Source organism: Podarcis gaigeae, assembly GCF_964106915.1.
Source record: "Podarcis gaigeae genome assembly, chromosome: 1".
In the NCBI taxonomy this organism is placed as follows: Eukaryota; Metazoa; Chordata; class Lepidosauria; order Squamata; family Lacertidae; genus Podarcis; species Podarcis gaigeae.
Genome location: NC_139678.1, coordinates 82,375,610 through 82,393,534, shown reverse-complemented (window position 1 = coordinate 82,393,534; position 17,925 = coordinate 82,375,610). Strand labels below are relative to the sequence as shown.

Here is a 17,925-nt window from a genome sequence, read left to right as displayed (position 1 = left end):
GGTATTTTGCCCTTCAGTGGTCTGATTTGCTGGGTTTTCTTCAAATGAAGGGTTTTGGTTCCTCCAATTACAAACTTCTGCACTAGAGAAGGGGACATGTTGAACTGTATAAGTTCTATTGGGCACCACCCCATCAGGTCCCGCGGGGGCCAGAGGGTCATACACTCTGCGGAGAGGCATCACTCTGGCCGCGCCCTTCTCCTGTGCTTTATGTGCCCTATGGAGGGTCACACTTTTCACTGCCTTCCCCACTCTTTCTGCCACTTCTCTGTTCCCCTATACATCCCACTGTTTTTAACAAATGGGGACTGACGTCCACTTCTCCTGCATAAGGTTCCACATACTTCCTCAAACGTTCTGCCTGTTCTTATTATCATCTGTCAACTTAACTAATCTTTTTTTTACAAATTCCTCATCCTCATCCTCTTCTCTTTCCTCCCTTTCTTCATCTTTGTCCAGGTCTAACAATGCATTGTCCACGGGATTGGGGGCTGGGTCATCTGCTCCCTGTGGCGGGGGTGGTGCCAGGGCTGTTGCCGGGGCATAAGGCGGTGGGGGCATTAAAACTTTATCTTCTTCCCTCTCTAAATTCTGGAGGACTGGGGGTTGTCCTCCTGTCTTCCTGACTGAGCAGATACGGCTGCCTGAGATTTTTTGGCATCATGACTTCAGCCAAGGGGGGGGTTCCTTTCCACATTGGTCTTCCATGTGGAAATATAGGGGATTTGATCAGAATGGACATTCAAAATGTTCTGATATAATGGATTAATGAATTGCAAATCAAGGGTCCTGGTGGACGGCCAATTTATTCTTTTGAGTGGGCCAATCTAATTCACAATGTCCTCATCCTCCCCTCATCAGCTTAAATCCCCAAAAGCATTCCAAAGGGGTACTTTTACTTTGGTCAGAACCCATTTCTTCCAAATACTCCGCTCCTATTCACAGTAAAAATTCTCTCACACTTCATATACTACAGATTGTGATCTGCGCGAGGTCGCCCTGGCAGAAAATGCACAATCCTGCAACCGCTCGGCCAAGGGGCACTAATACCCCGGCCCACACTCGACAATTCAATCACTGGAGTATCTGACATGCAACACACACAACATACAAATCACATCAATATAATTTCCCCTCCTTCCTCTGTTCCAAATTTATGCTGGTGGCACTCTCCTGCACAACCAGTCCCCTTATTCCTGGTGGCTGGCACTCTACTGCACAACCAATCCCCTTATTCCTGGCTGGCTGGCACTCTACTGCACAACCAATCCCCTTATTCCTGGCTGGCTGGCACTCTACTGCACAACCAATCCCCTTATTCCTGGTGGCTGGCACTCTACTGCACAACCGATCCCCTTGTTCCTGGCTGGCACTGTACTGCACAACCAGGTGAGGCTGATCAGGCCTCGCCCTTTCCCGTCGGGCTGCCCTTTCCGTCGGGCTTACCTGTTCCGCTGCGGACCTGTCCCTTTTTGGCGCCGTCCTCTTTTCCTCCCTCAACAAGATGTCTCCACTCCAGAACAGTGTGGCTGGCTCCCCCCCACGAAACAGGTGGGGTGCGCACGGGAGCCTGCAAAACGCTGCCGAGCTGTTCACCTTGGTTGAGCCTGGCCCTCCGGTCCGTATTGGGGAGGAGGCTTATCCCGGACGAGCCCCCAAAGAAATGAAGCCTTATTTATCTAGGGATCCATCAGCCTCGCCATCCCCGGACCTTGGAGGGAACAAAAGTACCAGGAAAGCAAAATCTTCTTTGGAGAAAAAGTTTATTGAAATCTGTGCACAGAGACAATCTGTGCGCAGAGACAACCAGCAGGATAGTTCCTAAGAACTGGTTGTGTCTCAAGACACTTCAGCAGACTTTCTTATACTTTTCTGAACACTCTCCCCCCTCCCATACCCTTTACAGACTTTCCCCATCAGCTGGCAAATGTTCAACCTTTTATTGCTTGCTTAACACATCTTTCTGCCGGCTAAGCACTTCCTCATACGTGTCTTTCTGCTAGTTAAGCACTCCCCCTCCCCTCTTGCTTGTACGTGTCTTTTCTTATTTTTGCATTAGTAAGCATAAGCACAGGAAGGGGGCCTCTGGCAGGCCTGGTTAAATCTGCAAACAGCAGCTAAAATATTTCTGCAAGCTAAGAGACGGACTCTTGACCCGCCAGACAAATTTAGCAAACACTTGCTGGCGGTGTGCTAATTGTCTAGCCGAAATTTGCAGAAGTAAGATTAGCACAGGATTAGCACAGGAATGTCCTGCAGATAGTACTTGAGAGCAATCTTTCTTAGGTACAAAGTACAAAGCAAGCACAGGGAATACTGAGAGAAATCCTTCCCATCTCCCTTCAGCATTGCTATAGTTAAGAGACTAACTGTAGAGCTAATATCCATTTCTTCAGATTAATATCCTAAACTTTCCTGAAAAGAAACTTGGCACTTATCTTTTTAAATAAAATAAAATCTTGATTTAAATGTTTATAATTTTTAAATTGGTTTTTATTTACGCTTCTCAGTCAGGACTGAGCATACACTGCAGCTACTAGATGTGATGAGGAGTGGAATCAAGTGTCCTTCTAGGAGAATACATTGCTGGCTGGCACGCTGAACATGAACACTCCAAACTGCAATATTTTGTTGCACATCCCACTTATTTCTATGTAGTGCTCAAACAAGTAATGTAATGAAAGGAGCAGCCCTGGCTACTTGGTGGGTGGCATGTGCAGCATTATGCAGCAGTTACCATTCTGTATGAAAAGGCCAGTTGCCCATGAAGAGGGCATAGGCACACCCATATCCCACATGGTATTGCAGGTGTGCCAAGGTTTTCTTTCTGCCAGTCTTAGTTGTCAGGAGCAATTGTTCTCTTCCCACTGGTGACCAGGCAACTCCTGGATTACAGCACTGGGTAAATACCAAATTAAAAACAGCTTTTAAGAGTGGTGAGCTCAAGTTTGTGTATTAAGTTGCATTTTGCACAGCAACATAGCTTCAATATACATCAGGGGTGGCCAACTCCAAAGAGACTGTCATCTACTCACAGAGTTAAAAACTGGCAGTGATCTACCCCCTTTTGGGGGGTTCAGGTTGAAGTTGATAAGCTTTTTTTAGGGAGGAGGAAACCCCCATTTTTTAGTGGTTCAGGTCAAAGTTGTTGAGATTTTTTTTAGGAAGGAGGAAGGCCCATTTTTCAGGGGTTCAGGTCAGAGTTGTTAAGCTTTTCTGAGGCAGGAGGAAAGCCCTGTTTTGTGGGGCATGAAGGGCTAAAATGTTGATCATTTTTTAGGGGAGCCAAAGTTGTTGAGCTTCTTTGGGGGGAGCCAATCATCTACCAGTGATCTACCGGTAGATCACGATCTGCCTGTTGGATGTGCCTGATATACATGGTCTCTTGAAAATAAATGCATCTTATTTTCATGCACAGTCTGTTTAGTGGGAAATAAGTCCTCGAGAAAAATACTTGATGATTTAACTAGAGATGGTATGACAGCATATGCCATAACTTGAAGAGTAAAATAGCAAACTCACTGTTAAGATTCACTGCACCAAGAAAGTGTTTAGGGTGGGTCAGATTGGGAATTGAATGCTGAACAAGCAGAGTTCTGTTAGTTCAATGGGACTACAATTTCCTTTCATCCCCATATATGCCCCCAATTTAAAAATAAAATATTTTAAGGGTGTTCTGTGGGCTGGAGAGGACAAGAGAGGAAGATGATGTTTTGTATTCCGAACAGAGCTTCAGTGTTGGATACAGCCAATTGGCTGGTACAGAAGCATAATTAAAGTACATTTGATCAGCATCTTAATGTTTTTTTGGAGTAATCCCTAATACAATTGGGTGAGGTTGTGCTGCTAAAAGAAGCATTGTGGTATGTATATCTTACACACCTTACTTTTCAGGTTATGTCCTATGATTGAGACAAGCCGAGGTGAGGGAGTTGCCTGGCTTTCATTCTAAAGATGTCTCAGGTTAGAGCAAATGTAAACCCAGTGTGTCTAGTATATAGCAGGACAGTTGCCAGGACTGACATGCCGTATCAACACCTTTCCCGCCCACCCCATGGGAAGCCATGCAATAGAACTAGTGCAGACTGTTCTGTGCAATCCCTGTGCTGAACTGCAATATCTTATTCAGGGTAGCGGTAGCCTCTAAATCTCATCAGTTTACCTTTGCAAACCAAAAATAATAATAAAAGGTGTGACAGTTTTTAAAATGGCTATTTACAATTCTAATATCACCTATAATTACATTCTTGCATAATAAAAGAATTAAAGACTCCAATAAAACCTTAGATTTCTAAATTATTCTTGTACCACTATGTGGACTTGGGGAATAAGGCTGTTATGTACAGAACCCGTTGCAGTTATCTGCCTGCCTATTTAATTTTTTTAGCCTGCTATACATATTTCTCTCATCCAGGCCCTAATCTAAGACTTATCAGTTTTATGGTGTTTATTGCAAACCACTTCAAAAACCTTGTTGCCCAAAGCAGTATAAATAATGTTTGTTTGGGGTTTTTTAAGTTGAAAGCTTTAAAAGTCTCAGAGCTTATTTTGACATCAAATTTACAAAACCACATCCTTTTCTTTCACTGGCAGTACCTATCTCCAGGCTCTTGATTTGTATTTACTAACATAGATTAGAATCCTAATTCGTTCATGACCATGTGTTTAAAAGGATGAAAAAGTGCTGTTGTTGTTTAGTCGTGTCCGACTCTTCGTGACCCCATGGACCAGAGCACGCCAGGCACTTCATTTGTCAATTCATTTGTCTTAAGATACAAATGGAGGTGTAATTCCTTTCCCTATTGGGTTGGGAACATTATTGGGTGGTATCCAGTGTTTGCCAAGTAAACCCACTGAAATCAGTAGACCAAAGCAATTTAAGTTCATTGATCTCAATGCATCTACTTTTGATCATCCTTGATCAAACTTTATAGTTTAGTAACATTTACATTTAGATAACTTAAGGCTACGCCTAGTTTTTTTGTCTACCTAATTAAAAATAAATAGGAGCTTGCTCTGATACTCTTCTGGCTGTGCTCCATTAAAGTTTTGAATCTAGTGGGCAAATATTTTAGGTTTATCTAACTTAGTTCTAAGCAGACTTTTGATGCACCTTCCCTCCTTAACCTGTAGCCTTATTGTAGGTTTTATGTGGGATGTTCTTCTGCATATGGATCTTCTAGTCAAACAAGCTAAACTTGTTTTTCTTTCTTGCTGTGTTCTGTTCGTTGACAAATTTGTTACAGCTGATTATAGTGTGTCCAAAATGCCAAACCTCATAGAGCTCATACGCAAACTCAAGTAGTGTCTGGGAAAGCAAATGTTACTAATGGTACTTTCTTATTTATGTAAACATTTTCAGCAGTATTAACTTAACGCTCCATGCTGTATACATTGAATAGAGAGCAATAACCATTTAAAACTGGTAACTGCTATATATATGTACCAATGATGAAAGTTGCTATTTCACAAAAAATTGTTTTATTGTACTTTTACTAAGTGTTGAAAGTACTTTATGCACATTATCTCCATAATCCTTGCAATAGCTTTGCAAGGTGGTTAATAATGGTATCATATTGCATACTGGTAAATGAAGCTCAGAATATTGACTTGCTTTAAAACCATCTAATGAATTCATAGCTGAGGTAAAATTGGAACCTGGGCCATTCCAGCTTGCACTTTACTATACTGCTTGCTTAAACTTCCCAGCACTTCGAGTGCACAAATTGAGCTCACATAAATGTGAGAGGTACACATTGGTATCTATAGGAACACTGGTAGCATTATATCATTAAGAATTCCAGCTATGTATGTTAATGGGTTCTTCATCACTGGAGTGAGTAGAAACTAAAAATATTTACAGTACTTAGGCCTCAGCAGAGCTGACATTTGCTATAAAAGGGAAAATGCCACTTAAATACAACTATTAAAAGCACAGAAGACCAGTACTACACAGAGTTGGGTGATCTCAATGCTACACGATCATGATGGCAGTGGTACATAAGCAGTGGTTCACCTTAAAGAACTTTACACATTTTGGAGTTATCCAAATATTACAGCCAATCAGGTTTGTGCTGGAAAATGTTGTTCAGTGAATAATTTTGAAGAACTTTATCCACATCTTTGGGAACCAAAGTGGGTAGTGTGGGGCCATGTGTTCAAATGCATATTTATATTGTTTTGTTAATTCTTAAGTGATTTGACAGAGTGATGCTTCCACACTTCTAATGGGTTCCTGTGCATATTTGGATTAACGCTGGCCATTTGCCATGAAGTGAGCGGAGTATAGGCTTTGTAGGATCCCAAACTACCTACATACTCCTTTAGAGGGGGTGTGATCCTATCCAGAACAGGCAACTGTTCTATCTTTGGGACTTGGAACTTCCATCTTCCAAGAATTCAAACTCAACCCTCATCCAGTCCATCACCACATTCAGGTACTGGTCCAGGGCTTGCACAACTACTCCTGATTCAGATGTTATAGCGAAATAGAAATGTGTGCCCTCAGCTTACAGATGACACTTTACTCCAAAACCCCTGATGAGTTTTCTCTTTCAGTTGCTGGTTATCCAGGTTTATTTAGGTGGAATGACCTCAGTGCTTTTACTTAAGGTTGAATAAATTTATAGTTAATCTTAAAATGTTACTAGATCTGTTTTAACTTACTTTTTCTTTGTGTAGGTGCCCAGGGCTGAGCTTGCATATCTCCCCAATCATCCCCATTTACAATGCTGTGGTCTTCCTCTTTGTGCTGGCCAACTTTAGTATGGCCACCTTCATGGATCCAGGCATATTTCCTCGAGGTGAGAACTGAAAATTGCCTGTGAAGCAATTTCCAAGGCACTGATTGATCTGAAAATGTTTTGATTAGGGATGGCTACTTCCACTCTCCAGATCCAGAGCATAAATTATTGTAATCTGGATAGGTAGGAATCTTCCAGCTCAACAGTGTTTATAGTGTGAATTATGCTGGATTCATTATTGGAAGCTATTGCTATATTTGGGAGGGGGGAGGTTCTACAAATTTTGGTTGGTCTTGATAGCTAGCCAAATGTGTTCTTTCCACCAAATCTGGTCTAAGGTGGTGTGGGGGGGGAAGTATTGATTGTGGTGTCACACTACAAATTTTTGAAGGCCCTAGCTGTGGGGACAAACCTTGTTCTTCTTCATCAAGCTGACTGGGAGTTTATCCCTGTCCTGGGATCACTCAGAAGACCCAGGCATCTCACTGCTTTCACAGCTTCTCCATGGCTTATTACAGGACAGCCTAGTATGTAGCAGCTCACTGGTAACCGTAGGTGGCAAGGCTCATTTCATGCAGGCAGCTGAGTGAGCTAGTAGAGGAGAGATGGATTTTTCCACTGCTGGTCTGTTTTATGTACTGGCTGAGGAGGAAGGGAAGCCAATCCTTTAGCTCTGCCGAGCCTATGGGAGCATTCTTGACAAAACAGGTTTTTACAAGCCTGCTAAGAAGCTGGTGTCCTGGGTTTCCATAGCAGACACCAATTAGGGGACTTCCTCTCCTCCTGTGACCAGTATGGAAATGCAGAATACTAGACTCCTAGACTTTTTTTAAAAAAAAACCAGCAACCCTGCAAGCTGTTGTGGGCTTATTTACAAAATGTATCAAGGATCAGCATAATCCATCCCCTTTTCTCTAGACTTCTGAGAGGTGATAGGGTGTCTCACCAGAAGCACAAAAACAAAAAGTCAGTGCCAGGGTGAATGGGTTTGTGAAACTGGGGGCAAGGACATGTTGGACATGCTCTGTACTTCATTGGATTTTATGAATTTTTCTTGCTGCTTCAGCTGAAGAAGATGAGGACAAGGAGGATGATTTCCGAGCTCCATTATACAAGACTGTGGAGATAAAGGGTATACAAGTGCGCATGAAATGGTGTGCAACGTGTCGCTTCTACCGGCCCCCACGCTGCTCTCATTGCAGTGTCTGCGACAACTGTGTGGAGGTGAGAGACTGGGAAGAGAAGGGCTGTGTTGGAGCGATTGGAATTGCTTGTTGGATTGTTGATAATGAACTTGGGACATTCTGTAATCTTTGAGATCCAGTTCAGGAACTGTTTGGGCTGCAAGATTCAGTTTTGTGTGTTATAGGTTGGGATAGACACCTCAGACTTGCATGCTTTCCTTTTTTACCAGTGCTCCAGGGTGGTTTGAGAGGGAGGGGGCAGAATTAATTGCATAATTGTGGGTAAGGTAATCCATAGCAAATGCGTTCATCTAGTATTCGTGCTTGTTTATTTTATATTTATTTTTCACCTTCCATAATGAAATTCAAGGTGATGTGTGTACAAGTGTTTTCAACACATATTGAAAGGCAGGAGAGGTGATGAGGCACCATTCAACTATAATTCATAATCTGCCGGTTGACCACAGCCATTCTACTTACCCTTGTTATAGGAGTTGCATCTTCTGTTGTGGAAATGAAAATCTGGGTGGGATTCAGGTTTCCTGGAGTTTCAAGGGGTTCTACAGGTGTTGTATTGTTTTACAGAGGTGATGTCCTTCTAACTCTGTTCTTTATCCTTTCACTGATAGGAATTTGACCATCACTGTCCTTGGGTAAACAACTGTATTGGGCGGCGCAATTATCGCTATTTCTTCCTGTTCCTGCTCTCACTTACAGCACATATCATGGGTGTATTCGGTTTTGGCTTGCTGTTTGTCCTGTGTCAAGTTGAAGAGCTCTCTGGGATCCGTATGGCTGTCACGTATCCTCTTTTTCTAGAGTGCAAAGAATTCCTTAATCAAATTCTGGTGAACAATTGGGCTGTTCACCTGAGATACTGCCAACTGATGGGTGGTGGGAGGAAAAGGAATCCCAAAAACAAAGTTGTAGGCTGGTCCTTCATGAATTGCTTCCTTGACTTTGTTGACAGTATGGCTGTGATGTGTGTGGCTGGCTTGTTTTTCATACCTGTTGTAGGCCTTACGGGATTCCATGTGGTCTTGGTAGCCAGAGGTCGTACTACAAATGAGCAGGTAGATATTTTACAGTTAGTTTTTGACTTCACTACATAGTGTCTCTATTTCCCTGACATATCTTTTCTCCTTGCAGGTTACAGGCAAATTCCGGGGTGGAGTAAACCCATTCACCAATGGCTGTTGTAACAACGTCAGTCGTGTTCTCTGCAGCTCCCCAGCCCCCAGGTAAATTCTGCCTCACCTAAGAAATTTGTAGAGGCCCTATTCTTTCTTGGAGAGAGAAGAGCTAGATTGTCTTGATTGCTAATGGAGACAAGCAGAGAAGCAGAGGAAGATTCTCTGGGATCAGTCATATGAATGGTTCCAACAGTGAGGTGGTGGGATGTGGGAAGTCATTGCTCACAGCCAGATCACACCTTGAAGTACAGTTGTCTAACACAGCAGCTATAAGCTTCTTCCTCTTGTAGATTGAAGTAAAGAAAGGGGTTGCTGGCAACTATCTAAAGATGTGGCAGAAAGATTAATTAATTTTTATAGTCAAAACAAAAAAAATTCCTTCCAGTATCACCTTAAGGACCAACTAAGTTAGTTCTTGGTATGAGCTTTCATGTGCATGCACACGAAAGCTCATACCAAGAACTAACTTAGTTGGTCTTTAAGGTGCTACTGGAAGGAATTTTTTTTTGTTTTGACTATGGCAGACCAACACGGCTACCTATCTGTAATTTTTATAGTGGCTGTTTTTCCTGGGATCTGTATGTCAAGGTGTGTCTATACCACTGAGTATAATTAGTCTTTGGGAGTGGGTTGTGAGCTTACTTGAACTATCCACGGAACAAAAATATTTGGTTTTCCTGCTTGAGGTTATATGCAAGGCTCATTAACAATAGATCATTGTTATGTTTCCTTGATACCTCCAATTCCAACAGCTCTAGTGTTCCTCACACATATGTATGTAACATTAGAGAGAACAGAACTCTGTATGACTTTATATCACTACATGTCTGTACTCATGTAAATCATAATCCAGTAACTCTTTGCTGCGCATTTATTAGTGTTTCTTGTATAAACTATTTCAGCATGCTCTGTGTTTTGCACTCATCACAGCTGCCTGTAAGTGTGAACAGACTACAGGTGTGAAAAAGCTGTTTACTTTTATTACATCAATGAATGTAACTTGTGAAGAAGGAATGCATTATTTACTCCATGATTTGACACTTTTTGTAATTATTCATCTGTTTTGTTCTGGTGACTGTTATCTCTTGGCCTCTAATTTTCTCCAGTTTTCCTAGATAGAAGGTGTATCTTGTTCCCCAATGCCTTATATCCTTGAAGGATGGCTGTGTTCAGTTTTTAATCCTAGGTTCCTATCCAGAGAAACAAAGGGATAAAAAATGCACCTTGGCTTGTTTCTGTTCTCAACTAGTGAGACCTGTTATACATCAGTTTGTTAAGTATTTTGTTAAAAATAATTATTGTTTTGACAGCACACTTACATCAGGGAAATGTACATTCTCTCAGATGCTGTCACATCACTGCTTGACTTTCTTCCTTCACTCTGGCAATATGGCCTGTAATGTAACAGAAACTCAAAGGGTGTAAAGACACTACTTTGAGTGCATTCTGTACAGCAGGGAAGCGCATAAGGGAATGTACAGTGAAGCCACAGGTGATACCAGGACTCGATTTTAGAGAATGAGAGAACTGTGACCTGCAGTATTGCCTTTGTAGTTCTTTGGATACAAATAACTTCATGCCTCCAACATTCCTCAGACTTTCTTGCCAGAGCATGTAAACATCATCATTGGTTCACATGTTTGCAGGAGGCACTGTCTCATCTTTGCTGGCTTCCCATGATTCACTAGGTATCTTGGTCGGCCAAAGGCAGAGCAGACTGTTACAGTGAAGCCACCATTCCTGCGACCAGAAATATCAGATGGACAAATAGCTGTAAAGATAATGGACAATGGTATCCAGGCTGAGCTAAAGAGAACAAAGGTAAGGAGGAGATGAAGGTGCTACCGAGGCACTGGCTTTCTCCAGACCTTGATGGTGCCACTGCATTCGTGAGTAGGAACCAAATGAGCCTCTTGGACATCCTTCCCCCATGTTATCACAACTTGTACTTAGTTTTCCCTGACAAGTGAAGGTCTGTTTTCCTCCCATGTGACTATTGCTGCATGAGAGTTGTCGCCTTTTATATCCTATATAATTTTTACTTGCCCTTTCCCTTCCCATCCAGCAACTGAGACATGCACAGTCTACAACTACACTTGCAGAAATGCTAGATGGCTGCAGGTCCTTCTAATAACACTTTCAACATTTTAGAGCTGGGGACAATGCTCAGGACTTTGGGTCCTGTCTCATTCTTCTGCACTTTGTCTCTGCAGTCCAAAGGAAGCCTTGAGGTGACGGAGAGCCAGTCTGCTGATGCTGAGCCACCGCCACCACCCAAGCCAGACCTCAGCCGCTACACAGGTCTGAGGACGCATTTAACCCTGGCCACCAATGAGGGTAAGAGGAGCATTCCAGAGAGACAAGGGATCCAATCAGCTGTGCACTTCTACAGCAATCTGCCATCAGAGAAGTAGCCTCTGACTGCAGTGCCAAGTAGTGAAGCTGGTCAGTACTGAACTGTTTACAAAACTCAGTGGCAGCTCTGTGCTGGTATTCACAGCACTGCTGACTATACAGCCACCTGCTTGCCTCAGTGCTCAGGCAGGTTATTAGAACAGGTGTTGAGTTGGTAGCTAGGTTATGACCTTTTAGATGTTACGATTCATGTAAATCTCCAGCTTTAGCTCTTGTCCACATGTGAAGGCTGCTGTCAGGATTTGGGGATTTATTGACTGTTCCTCCCTCTGTTGACTGTTCCACACTCAGGTGGAAACAGGGGTTACTTGGAAGGACAGGTCTGTGCTTTGTTCTGCTGTTATAGAGCTTATATAGAACAGTAACAGAAGGCTAGAATTATTTCCCAGTTCATGTAGTTGTGAAAGCACCTGCTTTTGCTGTTGCTGTAGTGTTTCCAGGGTGTAGTGCCTTGAAAGAAAATGTGTTCATGGAGAAATGCTTGGAGCTTTCTTTTCTAGTCAGTGCTACTGTTTCCCATCTAGCAGTGCTCAAAATTGAACACCCCAAGGGTCAGGACTAGCAAGATGTGCATGTACAGATTGGAAGCTTCTTGTGTGATGTCTTTATTAAGGAAATGTTCCTCTTGCTCCATTTCACCTCCACTCCTGCAATACACCCCTTACCTCCTGACTGATTCCTTGACCTCCATGGTGTGTCCACCTGCCTGAGGCTCTTAACTGGTTCTCACGGATCAGTCACTTGTGATATGTGGTATTTCAGCAAAAGCATTCAAACCAGGATTGCTGGGAACTCCCCAGGAAAAGCTGTAAGTAACTATATTACATTGCTTGTAAGTATGTGTGTGATTCCCATTTATCTCCACAGACAGCAGTTTGCTAAGCAAGGACAGCCCTCCAACTCCAACAATGTACAAGTACCGACCTGGTTATAGCAGCAGCAGTACTTCAGCTGCACTGCCTCATTCCACCAGCGCCAAGGTAATGAATAACTAAGGGGGTTAAACATGAAGAGTGGGGTTTTCAGGAGACAATGCAGGGTGTGGAGTTGGAAAGGGAATTCTCTTTGAGATTGTGCAGTGGTTTAGTGCCTTAATTTGACAATTTCTCTATAAGAAATTTCTCTAGTGTATTGTACAGCTGCTATTATGCCATAAATGGAGAATTCTAGCATGGTACAATGTTGGGAATCGTGGGGCTGAGAGGGGTCTTTCATTGGCCAGAACAACCATTTCACCAATTTCAGTTCTCTGTCTCTTCCCATGAATTATTATTATTATTATTATTATTATTATTATTATTAAGGGCTGAGAGTCTTACAGTGCAATAGTGTGTTTGTTTTTTTCAAAAGCAAGTCCTGTTTGCTAAGTGTGCTGCAATATGATTGTAACCTAATTGCAGCATAAGTATTCATGGACTAGAGTTCACTTCATCAAATATATGAAGCATTGTCTTCAGTTAGCAGACAGAGACAAGTGGTATATACAGCAAAATATTAGTGCCCCCTCCCCCCAGGACTGCCCTTGTTCCGAGTTCGAATCTCGCTAAAAAAATTAATACGGAGAAGGAAATTTGGTAGCAGTGCATGTGAGGAAGGATAAGACATTTTGAGCAGATGAAGCCAATCCTGGCCAGACTGCACTGGGTCCAATTAATTCCTGGGCCCAATTCAAAATGCTGATTTTCAACTATACGTGTAAATGCTCCCCTATTAAACTCTTAATGCTTCTTCCATGGCTGGCTAGAATTTGATCAGTGAAGTAATGATTTATTAAATAAGACGCCCCAAAAAATGAATTTCTTTTTACATTTGTAAATACCCTTAGTGGAGCTCTGAGTGAAGTAAATGAGGTTTTTCTACTTTATATAAGGAATGGTCTGCATAACTCAGTGGTAGAATATATGCTTGGAAGCAGAAGATCCCAGGTTCAATCCTTATGTATAAAGCAATCCTGTGAAATAGGTTAGATAAAGGAATGCGACTGAGCCAATGGCACACAGTGAAATTTACAGCTTTGGGGAAGATTTAAACCAAGGTCCAAATCTGACAGTCTGTTACACCACATTGACTCTTAATAAGTAATAACTTGATTATCTAGCTTACATAATTGTGTTTACAGTGTTTTTGAAAAAATGAGGTTTCTGCATCAAGAAATGTGGGGACTTCATTTACATTAAGCAGAGGTCCTTGCTTATGGGAGCTTTGAGAAAGCAAACTCTGCACCCAATAGTTATGAATTAATATCCACATCCCAGGAGGCTTGCTAATGACTATTACATATGTTCCTCTTCCCTCCTTCTCTCCTGCTGCAGCTAAGCCGAGGAGACAGCTTGAAGGAGGCAACCTCCATTGCTGAGGGCAGTCGAAACCCCAGCTACCGTTCTGAGCCAAGTCTGGAGCCAGAGAGTTTTCGGTCTCCTACTTTTGGCAAAAGTTTCCATTTTGATCCACTATCCAGTGGCTCCCGTTCGTCCAGCCTCAAGTCTGCCCAAGGCATGGGCTTTGAATTGGGCCATCTTCAGTCGATCCGCTCCGAGGGCACCACATCCACATCTTACAAGAGCTTGGTGAACCAGACGCGCAATGGGAGCTTGTCCTACGACAGCCTTCTCACACCCTCTGACAGCCCTGACTTTGAGTCAGTGCAGGCCGGCCCAGAGCCAGAGGCCCCCATGGGCTACACATCTCCTTTCCTCTCGGCACGTATTGCCCAGCAGCGGGAGGCTGACCTGCACAGTCGTTTCCCAAGTTCTGGCTCACCCAAGCACCAGCCACCCCGGGACCCTTCACCGGTCCGTTATGACAATCTTTCACGCCACATTGTGGCCTCCATGCAGGAGCGAGAGAAGCTGCTACAGCAGTCACCCACGCCACCACCCCTGGCCAAAGAGGAGGATACAGCACTGGGGGACTCAGGCATCCAGTCCACCCCAGGCTCCAGTAATGCTCCACGTACCAGCTCCTCCTCGGACGATTCAAAACGCTCACCTCTGGGCAAGAACCCACTCACCCGCCCAGTGCCACCTCGCTTTGGCAAGCCAGAACCACCACATGCACTCAGAGTGCGCTCTCTGGGCTCACCAGACCAGCCTGCAGCCCCACACTTGGGCAAATCTGTGTCTTACAGCAGCCAAAAACAGTCCTCGCAGGCCATTGTCCCAGAGACTGAGGAGGTGGCCTTGCAGCCTTTACTGGCACCAAAGTAAGTACAAGTGACACCTGCCTCGCGCTTTAAGTGTTCCTTGACTTGGTGGAGGATCAGCCGCATTCAACCCTGTCCTATCTCTGATCTGACCAGAGACCCCAAGATAATTTTTGTTTCTTTCAGCAGCATTTGGAGGGAGTAGCTGGGGGAGATCTACAAATAATGCCTGCACTCGTCTGCCCTTTCCTTCCTCCCTCCCTCCCTCCCTCCTTTCCTTCCTTCCCTCCAGTGTGTGAACCAGCCCATTTCCTCCACTATACAATGCAGTGCATATCTCTAGAGTACCACATTCCTTTTTGTGAAGTGTGTGTAGCTTTGAACACCCCTACTTTCCTTGAGTGTGTGGTGGCCATTGGCTTTCCTAGAAGATACCCGGATCTGTGTGAAAGCTGCTTGGTTTCTACCTCATATATAAAACTTTTATATATGAGTCTGCCTTTCTACCTTACCCAAGTGTGGTCCTTTTCCCTGTCTTGTTGGCATGCATGAAAGAGACACTTGGGTCCACCAGGGAAAGGACAGATTGTAAGAAATCACCTGCTCCTCTCATGATGGTGGAAGCATGAGCCCTTCTGTCAGTTTCCTGAAAAGCTTCCTTCCCACTGAACCTCCTTTTTTCCCTTCTAGAGAGTGTTGTATTGGGTACATGTAGCATCTTTTCTTAATAATTCTCTGTGTGTAGTATCCTATCCTCTTCTAGATTAGTGTGTTTACCTGGGTGGTGAAAGTATTTAGAATAAGTTCTCTGTAGATACAAAAAGTGCACTGTTGCTTAAGCAGTGTAAAATGTATCCCAAGCTTTCCTTTCCTTACCGAGTGTGAGGCATCCTCCATTTCCATTGCCATTGAATGAGTGGTCACTTCCTGACATCCTTGTATCCTTCCTTTTCCCCAGAGACGAGATGCAGATGAGACCCTCCTACAGCAAGTCCAATGGACAGCCCAAAAGCCTGAGCTCAACCTCACCCACCCCTGGTCAGCCACCTCTCAGCAGCCCCACTCGTGGAGGAGTCAAGAAGGTCTCTGGAGTGGGTGGGACTACGTATGAGATCTCTGTATGAGGAGGTGATATCCCCACTGTTGACTCCTCCCTGGCTGATTCCAAAATGCTCTATCCCTGATGAGCAGGAGATTGGGACTTGCTCACCAAATGGTTGCCCCATCAGATGCATGGACCTTTTTTTACAAATACAGTTTTGTGGGGGGTGGGGGGGGAGAGCTGAAGGGACAGCTACCTTTTTAAACTAAAGTATCTGGGATTGGGAGAGTCCCTAAACACTACAGCAGGATTCTAGCCTTGCTCATCTCCACAGCCTGCACTCTTCCTCTCAACCAACAAAGAGACTGCAATTTGTAGCGCACACTGCCCAGAGAGAAGGGGAGGGAGTTGCTCTCAGCACCCTCTGTGAGAGAAGGTACAGGCTGCAGGCTGCCCCACTACCAACAGGACAGTCAGTTGTGGACCTTGTGCAATCGCTCGCCTAGTGCGGTAGGAGTGGATCATTTTTAAATTTTTTTTATTGTTAACGGATGCTATTTTTTCCTGTTCTGAGTTACTGGGTGTGTGTATATATAAATATCTATAAATATATAAATATAAATATTAAAATATATATATATATATCCATATGGAGCGTGGGGTGGCCCTGGCAGACCCCATTAGCTGGGCCTGAGGAAGCCATGTGTGGAGCATTTTAATTTTTGAGGAGTCCAAAGGGCTGTATCAGATGAATCATTTTGTTTACTTTTGAATGGGTCAGGCAGAATACAAAAACTGCTGTTAAATCACTATCCTTGGACAAGTATGGCTGAGGAAATACTAATATGTTACCTAATTGGTACCACTGACCTGGTCATCCCAGTGCCTGTGGCCAGGCTTGAGTTTGGCTTGTTCTGCCCCACTCTGGATTCCAGGAGATGAAGGGAATAGACAAAGGCTTCCTAATCCCTGCTCTATCCTTCTGGAAGATTTCCCCCATGAATAAATCCTTCTTTTCTGGGAGGCTCGGGGGGGGGGGGGGTAAGAAGACTATGGGAGTGTTTGGCTTCCCATGTTTTCAACTCCAAACAGGCTTTGACTTCTCAGTAAAATGACTCCCAGTGAAAGGATGCCATACCCTACAAACCAGGCCAATCAGCATGCACAGGTGCCAGTTGCATACTATTAGGATACAGGAACGTGCTTTGGGTGCTGAGCAGGAGGAGGGTGGCAGTGGCATTGGAGCTGTGTCGCCTATGTGGATATATTACTTGTATTTAGTAAATCCCTCCCCCAGGTGGTTTCCCCTGCTTTTTTACATTGCTTTTATGATTTGTTCCATATTGATTTATTGTGGTATCATGGTTCTTTATTCACAAACTGGGCAAGAGAAAGAAGAGGGAAAACAAACAAACAAACCAAAAAGCAATATTTTTCCATATGCCAAAAATCTTTTAACCCCTAAAAGCCCATGAGTAAAAATCAGAGCAACCCAGGAATCCAACAATCTCCAGTCGCTACTGACTCTTTCTCTATGGCAATATCTTTACTGTGGCCTGCAGTGGGCCACACTTTTATTTTTATTATGACTAGCCATTTTAAAATGAGGAATAAAAAATTATATAATGAGCCACTCCCTCCATGCTTGTGTAGTTTTATTTTGTTTTGTTAACCTGGGGAGGAGAGAAGTCCTGGTGGTTGTCCTTCAGTATTGCTTGCCGTGTCACCCAAAATGGTTCCATAGGAAGGACATTACTAGCTTCTGATCCTTGGTAATTCGAACTGCAGGCATTGTGCTGATTCCCAGAGCTGGTGCAAAAGGTTTCCCAAGAAGGTAAGTGAGGAATGCTCATTCAGTCGTCTACATTCCAACCTCGTTACAGAGGAGGCTTACAATGGAGGACTGGTTCAGAAAGTAGTTGCATCTAGAATGAATATCTTCAGGCAGTGGAAAAGAAGCAACCGCCATTTATTACACATCTCCAGTACGAAACAAAGGCCATCCTTCACCAACTGCATTATGCTTTGGAACCCAAACCATAAGCATAGCTCATATGCCCCACACAAGGTTATTGCAGAGCAAATACATCCCAGCAAATTCAAGCAAGAAAACCAAGCCATCAACCACGGGGGAGGGCAAAATTCCCTCCCGGAAGAAGTAGCAATTCCTCCAATCAGTCTGACCTGTGAAGAATTTCCTCTTAAA

General features: G+C 43.6%; 1 protein-coding gene across 1 annotated transcript in view; it reads left to right on the top strand.

Moving 5' to 3' along the window:
* The window catches only part of ZDHHC5 (zDHHC palmitoyltransferase 5), a 51,962-nt gene extending 34,614 nt beyond the window's left edge, over positions 1 to 17,348 (top strand). The window contains exons 3-12 of the mRNA XM_083700802.1: positions 6,682 to 6,803; positions 7,810 to 7,967; positions 8,557 to 8,729; positions 8,898 to 9,000; positions 9,077 to 9,168; positions 10,809 to 10,941; positions 11,334 to 11,457; positions 12,403 to 12,515; positions 13,848 to 14,737; positions 15,636 to 17,348. Coding sequence (XP_083556928.1) covers positions 6,682 to 6,803; positions 7,810 to 7,967; positions 8,557 to 8,729; positions 8,898 to 9,000; positions 9,077 to 9,168; positions 10,809 to 10,941; positions 11,334 to 11,457; positions 12,403 to 12,515; positions 13,848 to 14,737; positions 15,636 to 15,801 — 2,074 coding nt within the window. The 3' untranslated portion in view covers positions 15,802 to 17,348. The remainder of the gene's footprint in view (positions 1 to 6,681; positions 6,804 to 7,809; positions 7,968 to 8,556; positions 8,730 to 8,897; positions 9,001 to 9,076; positions 9,169 to 10,808; positions 10,942 to 11,333; positions 11,458 to 12,402; positions 12,516 to 13,847; positions 14,738 to 15,635) is intronic.
* Positions 17,349 to 17,925: the final 577 nt, after the last annotated feature.